The 10,233-nt window shown below is 56.8% G+C and overlaps 1 protein-coding gene across 2 annotated transcripts; it reads right to left on the bottom strand.

The window, feature by feature from the left end:
- Positions 1-8,808, bottom strand: TLE5 (TLE family member 5, transcriptional modulator). 2 transcript variants are annotated; one of them, XM_084220924.1, is made up of 7 exons: positions 8,652-8,808; positions 8,229-8,326; positions 6,735-6,798; positions 4,576-4,620; positions 3,287-3,349; positions 1,723-1,797; positions 1-1,164 (listed from the first exon to the last, which is right to left on the bottom strand). In XM_084220924.1, the coding sequence occupies exons 1-7, from the start codon at positions 8,676-8,678 to the stop codon at positions 943-945; spliced, it is 594 nt and encodes a 197-aa protein (XP_084077050.1). In that variant the 5' UTR covers positions 8,679-8,808; the 3' UTR covers positions 1-942. The 2 variants fall into 2 exon arrangements, with proteins under 2 accessions (XP_084077050.1, XP_084077051.1); XM_084220925.1 differs by having other exon boundaries at positions 1-1,161.
- Positions 8,809-10,233: the final 1,425 nt, after the last annotated feature.

Here is a 10,233-nt window from a genome sequence, read left to right as displayed (position 1 = left end):
TTTTAACCAACCTTCTTATTTCTTTATTTGAAAGGCACAGCTTGTACGTCCTTGATACAGCATTTTCAGTTCCTCTTATTATAGGTCAAGTGATTAAACACAAAAAGCAAAACAAGATCTTTCTAAAGAACTATATACAAACACCAGATTATTATTTATTTTTTTTTCCATTTTTGTTTTTTAAGAAGACACGCTAGCGCACGGAGATAAGAACAGAGAAAGCTGCTGTATCCTCTACACAGGGCAGGGGCACGGGGAGGGGGAGGCTGGGGAAGGCTCTTGGTCTGCCTGCCCCCTCTGCCCAGCCACCTGGGCCCCCTCCAGCCCAGGGTGAAGCCCCTGGCAGCCAGAGCTGGTTGAGAACAGGTACATGCAGAACAGCAAGGCTGTTATTAGGCCTGGTATTAGTGCAGGAGGGGCGTGGGGGACACGGGGCCAGGGTGATGCGACAAGACCAAGAGCACCTGGGGAAGGGAGGAGATTGTTCTGGGCCAGGGATCCTAGCAGGGAGTTGTGCAGAACCGTTAGGATCAAGGGGCAATCTTTAAATACCGAGGGGGGAGCAGCAGGTGGAGGGAGGGGCCACATGGCACCGAGGAGCTGGGACAGCCAGGGGGCAAAGTGGCCCCAGAGCAGGCAGAGTCTGCTCTGTGAGTGGGAGGAGGGACAGGGAAGGCAGGCTGGGCACAGGGAGAGCACGATTGGCCACACGGGTAACGCTATGGCGCTTGCATTGCTGTGCAGCAGCCGGGGACGGCGCTGGGGACACCCCCAGGCCCTGCCACCCGCCCGTGGGGACAGGCCTGGCAAGCTGCCACCCAGCACAGGTCACCACGGCCCTGCTGCACAGCAATTAGAGAGAGATACTGCATTTTGCACTAACCCGCCCCCTCCCTCCCTCCCTCCCCCAGCCAGCCCCCTTCCCCCGGCCCCCCGGTCGCTCTAATCCGATTTCTCGCCGTCATCATCTTGGTGGGCATCCCCATCGTGGCCGTTCTTGTCCTCCTTGGAGAGGTGAGCCTGCGAGCCCAGGGCCGAGAGCGACAGGAGCCCGGTGCCGGCGCTGACGGCGGGGAGAGAGGGGGGCTGGAGCCCCACGGGGAGCGGAGTCAGGGGCAGAGCGAGGGCTTGGAGCTGGGACAGCTGGTGAGCTTGAAGCTGCTGCTGTAGGGAATGATGGACAGACACACAGACAGAACGGGGTATTGTCATTTTGAGTGCACTTGGAGCGTGCCAGCAATCGAGGTTAAAGCAGGGGTTTAAACAAGCTTGAACCTCTTTTTCCACCCAACCCTGAGGTTCTCGAGTCTTGCTGCTGTGACAACCTCAAGAGAAGACTCAACACTGTGTCCCCAGCAGGGCACACAGCCCTACCCCACAGGACATCTGGCCTCAGGCTTTGGCATGTCCCAAGGCTGCAGTTAAAGCCCTCAATCACAATTTTGACCAAGAGCAGATGGTGTTTTCATGCTGAGTGCCTGCTCTGGTTCCTGCTCAAACCCAGAGCTCCTCTCCTGGCACCCTGCTGGGGCAGAGCAGGGATCCCTGCAAACACCACAGCCAGCCTGGGTGCAACCAGCCCTGTGCCAGCACAGCCAGCCCAGCCTTGCAGCCTCGTCCCACTGCAGCAGAGCAGGGGTGCCCTGATGTCCCCAGGTGAAGAATCCACACCCCAGAGGCCGGGATTCCCTCCCCTCCCAGCCCAACCCAAACATCACGTACACGGATGATGGAGTTCAGTTCTGGCGCCGTGACCTGCTTAGCTCGTTCAATGGCTCCCAAGACTTGCTGCTGATGCTGGCATGGAGAAAACAGAGGGATTTGGGGTCACTTGGAGTGCCACAGGGAAGCAGGACAGGGACCCAGTCCATACAGTCAGGCTGGTTACACCTGCACACGCTTCACCCCAGACAAGGGCTCCCACCCAGGCCTAGGGCAGCAAGGAGCAGGGAAGGAAGCACCTCTGTCTCATCCCCTTCCTCACCACAGGGTCAAACAGGTCCCTTCTTATTCCCATACTTGTCCTGTTCTCCACACACCCAGACATCCTTAGCCAGAAGGCTCCAAGGTGGGCAGTGTCTCATCCTGCCACCCTTCACCTACACAGACCCTCTAACAAACAAAACAAGCCCTAAAAATCAGAAGCTCTTGGGAAGCTGCTTGGGACATATCCTGGATACCAACTGCAGTAGCAGCTGGGTGTTCCAAACACAGGCAGAAAAAATGGATGGATCATATACTTAAAAAAAAAAATGAAGGAGAACTGTGCTTGCTCCTTGCAGAGCATGAAGTCTTTGAAACGCCAGGACTGTCCACTGCACTTCAGCAAGGGGATTTTTCTTTTCATTTTGGCAGCAGGACAGGGTTAAGGATTGCATTAAGATGCTAAAGATTTAGCTGGGGCTTAGTTATTAGGCAACCCTGATCTGATCAGCAAGCGACTTTGTCTGTCCTAAGAACAGGTGGGTGGGAAAAACATAACCCGTGCCCCAAGCCCAGCACAGACCCCAAGGGAGAAGCCTCCAACCCCCAAAGGGCCAGGAGAGCTGCTCAGGGCTCAGCCTCCATGGGGAGACAGAAAATACAGCTCTAGAAGTGCTTAATCCTCCCCTCGCCTCAGACAGCGGCTCCCAAGCACCCCCTCCCCCAATTAATTTCTCAGGGGAGTGGGAGGAGCCCATCAGCTGCATTAATTAATGAGGCAGAGGAACCAGATCTCAAAGAGGATGAGAGGAGGTATCCTCCATATGGAGGTATTTTTTTAAGTGTCCTTCTCCCCCAATTACCACCCAAAGCTGCCACTGCTGACGTGGCTGATGGCTCAGGAGAGAGCAGGAGCAGCTTTGTCCCCAGCTGCCACAAAAGGGATGGAAGGGTACTGGAGCTCTGGATACTGAGAATTTTAGACTTTCTGTGCTGACAGACTCTGACTCCCAAGAGAGCACTGCATTTAACCTGAGGCTGTGGAGAAACCTTCCAAAATTGATTGATAACACTGGGATTATGAGTGTGTAGTTTGATTAGAAGTCTGCAATATCACAGGGTAGGAAACTTAGAATTTAGAATTTTAGAATATAGTAATATATAGAGAGCAAGACAGAAGTTTTAGGGTGGACCAACAGAGGGGCACATTATTCCACCACACAGTGCTCCAGGAGCCAACACTGCCCTGAAGGGCTGGGCTGAGAGCAAGCAAGGGTCTGCCAGCCCAGGGCTGGGCAGCTGCCTGTGCTGCAGAGGGACAGCAGCCTCCATGCCAACAGACCCTCCAAGCTGGGGGACTCACCTCTTGTGAAAGGTAGGGCAGAACCTGTGCACAAATCCCATTTAGCCTCTTGACAATTTCAGCCTAAAAGGTGGGAGAAATAGAGAGGAAAAGTCAGGCAGCTCAGGACTGGGCAGCCACAGCATCAGCTGCCCCACCTTCCCTCTCCTGGGCAGGCCTGAGTGTCCAAATGGCTGTGACAAAACCCACCCTCCTGGCAGCATCCTGGTGCCATGGGCATCCCCTTGCCCCCCCCGAGGCTCCTCCCTGCATGGTTAAAAGAAGGGATGCTGCTGACTGCAAAGAGCAAAGTTTCATTATTCCTCTTCCTCTCCAGGTCCCCAACATTTATTTAATAAATTGGGAACAACCAGAGAGCAAAGTTCCTGCAGAGCCAGGTGAGGATGTGCTGAATTACATTTGCCATGTGGACACAGACAGACTCGTGGCTGTTCAGCCCTCTCAGGCTCCCCCTCCCCAGTTGTGCTGCTGGGGGAGACCAGAGGGGCTGGGCAGCCTCCCCAGACCCTCACAGCAGCCATGGCACCTTCTGGGGTGTTAAATGCTTTTCTCCTGGAAAATAGTGAAGCTTCCAGTCCTTTGCAAATCACTTTCTAAAGGACTCAAAATACAGAGCCAAAGGGTACAGGTACACACCAAAACCAGCTGAGGGGACCCCAACAGCACCACAGGGAAGCAGATCAGGCTGGGAGACAGTCGTGGGACAGCAGTGAGGATTTGTGGCTCAGATTCTTTGACAAGATCCAGGTTTTCCCAGGGAAGCCAGCCTCATGGGCTTAGCAACAAGGGCAATGGGATCAGAAGCACCAAGTGCCTTTGTGAGGAACAGAACTGTGCTAAGAGGCTTAAACTGAGCCACGACTTTGTGACTGGAGCTGAAGCCAGATAGAGACAGGCTCAGAGGAGGCTCATGTTGTTAACACCACAGGTAATTAGTCACTGGGGATAATTAACAACTTAACCGCCACTGAGGGTAATGAGCAAACTTATCCAGGCTGCCACAGAGTCTCCAAGCTGCAGCTCCAGACCCTTCCTGGTGCTCAAATACCTGCTCAGGCCCTGGGGAGAACCACAGGGTGCTCAGAGCCCAGGGTGGGAGCCCACAGGCCAGCACTGTGATGCTGAGAGGTGGGGGGGCCCTGCATTCCAAAGGCAGCTCTGACATTTTACATTGATGGCTGATGGCATTTCTAGTTCCTGAAAGGCAACTGAAGTGACAGAGGGAAACTCAGAGCAGACAGCCCACCTTCCCTAGGAATTGCAGCACTTGGAGATGCTTTTTCCCCTACCTGTTTGTGCATTTCAATATTCAGCCCATAGGACATCTCATAGTACTGTGGAGCAGGAGAGAAGAGAACAAAACAAATTTTAAGTGCTGGGAACCACCACTGCATTCCTGGCAGGGTTTTCTACAAAGGCTGGGCAAAGCAGGAGAGCAGAGGCAAGCCCCAGGAAACAGAAGCAGCAGGAGGCAAGCACAGAGACCCCTCCAGGTGCTCCCTGCCCATCCTGCTCCAGACTGGAGTCTTGCCCTCACAGACACTTTTCCACAGTCTGCACCGAGGTGAGAGTGAGTGATGCTGTGTCAAACCTGGAAAAAGGCTCAGGGCTCCAGCCAGGAGAGAGGCAGCCTGGCTCTGTGAGCTCTGCCTGGCCAGCATCCTAAAGCCCACATGACTCCTTCAGCAGCAAATGGGAGAGATCACAACTGGACTTCATCTAGCAAGTTACACATCCAGCTGCACACAGCTCCAGCTGTTTGGGAAGGAGTTATGTGGAAACCTCCCCCCTCCACACACAAAAACAATCCACCCAGAAAACCCCTGCACAGCAGCAACAGGCAGCTACAGACAATTTATTGGCAGAAGCAGCTTATTCCTGACCCCTGGAAGAAGCTGCTATAAGGCTGATGTTTTGAGAGTTTAGAAACCTCCTCCTGCAGCCTGCAGGCTGCAATCCTGATTCTTCCAAAGGGAAAAGAACAATCCACATCTGTGCTCATTTAGCTGAAGATCACTGGCACCTTGGTACGGGCGCCACAAGGCGACGAAGCGCCCGGCTTGGTATCAGGATGATCTCAGCCTGCTGCGGGCTCTCGAGGCTTCTTTGCATTCTGAAGACCGAGCAGGAAGCAGGAGCCCGTCCCCCAAGCTGCCAATTGTGACTTATTCAAAAATCAGAGCAGCTGTAGCAGCTTTGCACATTGACAGGAGCCCTCCTGTTGGCTCCCCGCGCTGGGGAGCGGCGGCAGCGAGGCAGGAGCTGCTGCAGAGCCTCCAGCGTTGCACCATGAGCAACAGCCCTTCCCTCTGCTGCTGACAGCAACCTGAATCAATTCTGGTGACTGCCAGCATTAAGGGGAAAAAAAAAATAATAAAAAAAAATGTATCTTGGCCACTGCTGGAGATGAGGGTTTCCATGCAGACTGCACAGGAAGCAATTGTTTACCGGTGAGAACGGGGCAGCCTTCCCCATGAACACACCAGGAAAGCTGTGACCTCTTCTCCTTGTCCCCAGCCCCAAGCACACCTTGCTCCCCACAGCCTCAGAGTCTGGCCACGAGGGCAGTAGAGAAAGATGAAGGGGCCAGCTAGCTCCCTTATTTCTGTTTTTTTAAGTCTTAACTCTGCTCTGAAGAGCTGCTCTATTAATTTCTACATCTTATCTCTTCTTTCCAGGGCAGGTGCAGCAGCTGGCAAGCAGGAACCAGCTCATCTTCATGGACAGTATTGCAGCCTCCCATTAACTCCATGATAGGAAAGGGAGAGACCACAGCCCTGCCTGGCTGTGCTACAAGGGCTCCAGAGGCATTACCTGGCAGGCAAACCCTCACCCTGCTCACCAGAACACGGCTGTTTCCTTGGAAAGCCACAGCCAAGCCTGCTGCCCACATGTGGCACCATTTCTCCTGCCTTTACCAAGCACTGCCCTGGGGCTTGCACACCCTGTGTGGGACACACGTGCCAGCACTCAGCACCACGGCTCAGCAAGGCTGTGGGGTCACCACAAGGTGCACAGGGTTTAGCCCTGGCACAGAAGCTGATTTCTGCTTCTAGCTCACACCTGGCTTGTGGGATTTCCCAGTTTCATGACTCCCCAGAGCACTGCTTTGTCTCTCACTGGCCATGACCTTCCCAGCATCCCCAAACACCTGCACACCAGCACCTTGCATCACCTCCTCAGGTGTGTAAGACCTGTCACTTCCTTTGAGCCAAGCATCCCTCAAGCAATCCCCAACCATGCCCCGTTTTCTCCATCAAAAAAACTCCCTCCCACCGTGCATTTTAACAACCCCCTGCATGCAGCCAACACAAAACAGCCCCATTTTCAGAAAAGAGCCAATTCCAGCCCTGCTGAGAGCCCTGGAGCTCTGGCAGAGCCCAGGCACAGGCACCTGCTGGTGTTGCCACCCACACACTCTGCTCTGGGCTGCTGGGCCGCTCCTTACCATGACGTAGTGACGCTGCATCTCCGATTTCTCGCTGGCTAGTTTGTCACATTCCAACTTCAAGCTGAAAAGCCAGAAAACAGTAAGAAAAACCACAAACAGGAGGTGAGAGAGTTGATGGCCACAGAGCAGCTGCTTCCTGCACGGCCTCATCCCGGCCAGGCTGGATTCTTGGACATCGCTATCTGGATTTCAAAGGGGGGGCCAGAGCAGAGCCCAGACAGGCTGTGCTGGCACAGTGGTGACCACACAGAGCCTGCTCCCACTTTCTCAGCTGGAGCCCTCCCCAGCACACATTCAGGAAAAGGACACAAGGCTATCCACCAGCAGAGCACTGACCTCCCTCCAGGCAAATCCACTCCACAGGAAGCAGAATGCTGGGGAGAAGCAGAGTTGGCTGCCCAGGGAGGGGTTTGCCTTTCCTCAACAGATCGCTGGCAGCTGGGGACAGATTCTGGCACAGAACCTGTCTGCAGCACTCAAGAGATGTTCCAATACAACATCAAAACCAAAGCCAGACCCACTTCTGGATGGGGGCGGGGGGGAGGCCCAAGTGCAGCACATCCCTCCAGAAGCAAGGATTTTTTTCCTCTCTCCTAGATTCTTCACACCCTTCAGAGAAAGTGCCGCTGCTCCCAGTGTTTTATGAGACTCCAACTCACCAGCCGAGCAACTGCAGCCAGCATGTGCTGTGGTTTTATGTTTCAAACAAGAAACAGCTTCACCTACACAAAACCTGCTCCTTCTTGAGCAGATTAAGTCCAAGGGGGTGGAGCGGCATGGGGGGAAAGCTTCCCCTTCAGCAGGAACCCCTACTCCCCTGCTGGCACTGCCAAGGCACAGAGACACCAGGAAATGGCCACTTCCCAGCAGTTTTTCTGCCTGCTCCTGCCAAAACGACACCACCACAAACTCGCAGGCAGAGCCCGGGCTGGGGGACATTGCAGCCACATGGATGGCACCAATGCACACACCAAAACCAGTGCCAGGCCGTGGCAGGGGACATCACCCAGACAATTTAAACCAAAGGGCTTCATGTTTATGTCAGACACACACACAGGCAAAGCAACAGATTGTCTCAAGCCAGCTTTTGGGTCAGCAGCACTATTTCCACACACATTCACAGAAAAGTGGATGCTTTTGGATTTAAGTGCTCCCTGCAGCATTTGCAGTCCAGGAATGGCAGCCAGCGAGAAAAACTGAGGAAAACTCCCAGCAAGAGGCAGGAGGCCTGGCAAGTGTCTGCGCAGTCCTGGCTGAGCAGCACTTGGAGGAAAGACCTTGGCTGGAGAAGGGAATGGGCGTTCTCCTCGCTGGGCTCCCATGTGGACACCACCAACGCCGTGCCCGAGCTGCTCCTCCAGCCAAAGGTGCCCCGGGCTACGCCACCGGCTCCCCTTCCCCAAATTCTCATCCGGTCCCCGGAGCGAAGCGACGAGCGGAAGAACCGGAGCGATTCCCGTGCACCGGGACGGACGCGGGGGCAGCACGTACCTGTGGTACTGGGCCTGCAGCAGCTGGAACTCGTCCTTGATGCGGTCGCACGAGTCGGAGGTCGTGAACTTCAGCTGCTGAGGCAGGTGAGAGGAGCCCTTGAACAACAGGAGACAGCGCTGGGGCCGGAGCCGGCGGCGGCCGGGCCCCCCCGCCGCGAGCCCGCCCCGCTCTCGCCGCACCGGGGGCCGAGCCCCCGCCGGGGGGCAGCGCCCGTGCCCGGGACGCGCCCAAGGTCACCCGTGGGGCCCCTTCCCCGGCTGCCGCCGCCCCTCGGCACCGGCGGCGGGAGGCGCTCGATCCCCCGGAGCCCGCGGGACCGAGGGAGGCCGGGCAGCCCCCGGGCAGCCCCCGCGCCGTCCCGCGGCCCCGCCGGCGCCCGGCCCCGCCCCGCGGCCGCTCCGGCCCCGGGCCGCGCCGTACCGAGTGCCGGCTTTGTGGAAACATCATGTCAGGTTGCGGCTCGGTCCCCGCACGGAGCGGCCCGGTGCCGCCCGCCGCCCCCGCCGCGGCTCCCCGCGCCGCCGCCGCCTTTGTCCGCGCCGGGTCCGGCCGCCCCGGCCCCGCGGCCGCCCCGCCCCGGCCGCGCCGCTCGCCCCGCGCCGCTCCCGCCGCCGGCGCCTATTGTCTAATGGCGGCTGCGGCTCCGGCTCCGTCCTGCGGCTGCTCGGCACCACCTGCCGCCGCCGCCGCCTCCCCGGCCCGGGCGGGCCCACGGCCGCGCCCGCCCCCGCCGGTCCCCGCCCCCGCCGCGCGGCGCCGCCGGCCGTGGGCACCGGGCCGGGCCGCGCTCCGAGCCCCGCTCCGGGCCCTCCGTGCGGCGGGGGATGCGGCCCCGCGCTCCGCACGGGCCTCGCCCCGCCGGGCTCTCCTCCCGGTGCCGCGGCCCGTCGGGTGTCCCTGCCCGTGCCCCCGGCCCTTCCGAGCCCCGGGTCCGGCCGGCCTGAGGCGGGTCGGGGCCCCGGAGCGGCCCTTGCCGGGCAGTGAGGCTCCTCGCCCTTCGCAGCTCATTTTCTCGCCCTTCCCCAAGCAGAGCGGGCATTTTTTAACCCAGAGTTTCGTTTTGCTTTATTTCAGCGAGCGTTGCCCTTGGCTGAGCGTGAGGGAAGGCAAAGGGAAAAGGTAATTCACCTTCAAGTGGCCCCCAGAGAAACCTCTGATCTCCAAACAATGGAATATTCTGCTCTGGATGCAAACTTTGGTCCTAAACCTGCTGCTTGAGGAGGAGACCCTGCAGCTCACATCCTATGGATCGATTGCATCTCTCCAGAGAGCGGTGGGGTGGGGAATTCAGCCACAGACTTTATTTCTGGGAGGATTTTGTTGCCATGGGGCCTCTTGCAAAGCCACACACACAAATGTGCCCGTGCTGGGGCAGGATCAGATCCCTGGAAGCCATTCGGGCAGGAACACGGTTGGTACGTGTGAGCACACAGGGAGCTTTCATAAATTTTGGATGTTGTTCCATGTCTATCTTTAAAAATCAGTACATTTTCTGATTAAAAATAAAACCCTACACGTCATGACTCCAGCAATGTGGGCTGGCCTGTTGTGGTATTTATTTTTAAAAAGAACAATATAGCAGCTGAGTTATTGTGACACCTCCTGCATATTGTGCAGTAGCTTTTTCACTTCAACATCTCCATATTAGTGGAAACTGTGACAGCTTCATGCCAAGGATTATTAATAGTGCAGGCAGGCTGTGTGTCCCTGCAGAATAAGGGTTGGAAAACAGGGCAGACAGTCTTCCCCCAGTGGGGTTGGCATCCTGGTCCCCCTTTTTACATGGAGAGAAACTGAGTCACCCCAGCTTAGGCTCTGCTCAAGGGCAGAGAAATGCAGTTTATAGTCAGGGTGTGCATGCAGCCAGACCAGGTCCCTGTTGTCCCCTTCCCCTGGTCCTGGAGCAGCACAGGCACCCTGCCCTACCCTTGCAACAGCTTGCAGTCACTCCCTTCCAAGTGGGAAATGAAATGCTCCTTTATTGGCATTGCTGTTGGCTACA

This window comes from Fringilla coelebs (assembly GCF_963513975.1).
Source record: "Fringilla coelebs genome assembly, chromosome: 24".
Taxonomy (NCBI): Eukaryota; Metazoa; Chordata; class Aves; order Passeriformes; family Fringillidae; genus Fringilla; species Fringilla coelebs.
This window is presented reverse-complemented; position numbering and strand designations above follow the sequence as displayed.

What these genes read in the sequence shown, in the direction of transcription:
- TLE5 (XM_084220924.1), bottom strand. Translation starts at nt 8,678, where the DNA reads ATGATGTTTCCACAAAGCCGGCACTCG. An exon ending in CTGCAGGCCCAGTACCACAG is followed by an intron (nt 6,799 to 8,228) that starts GTACGTGCTGCC and finishes CTGGCTTTTCAG; the next exon opens with CTTGAAGTTGGAATGTGACA. An exon ending in ATATTGAAATGCACAAACAG is followed by an intron (nt 3,350 to 4,575) that starts GTAGGGGAAAAA and finishes CCCACCTTTTAG; the next exon opens with GCTGAAATTGTCAAGAGGCT.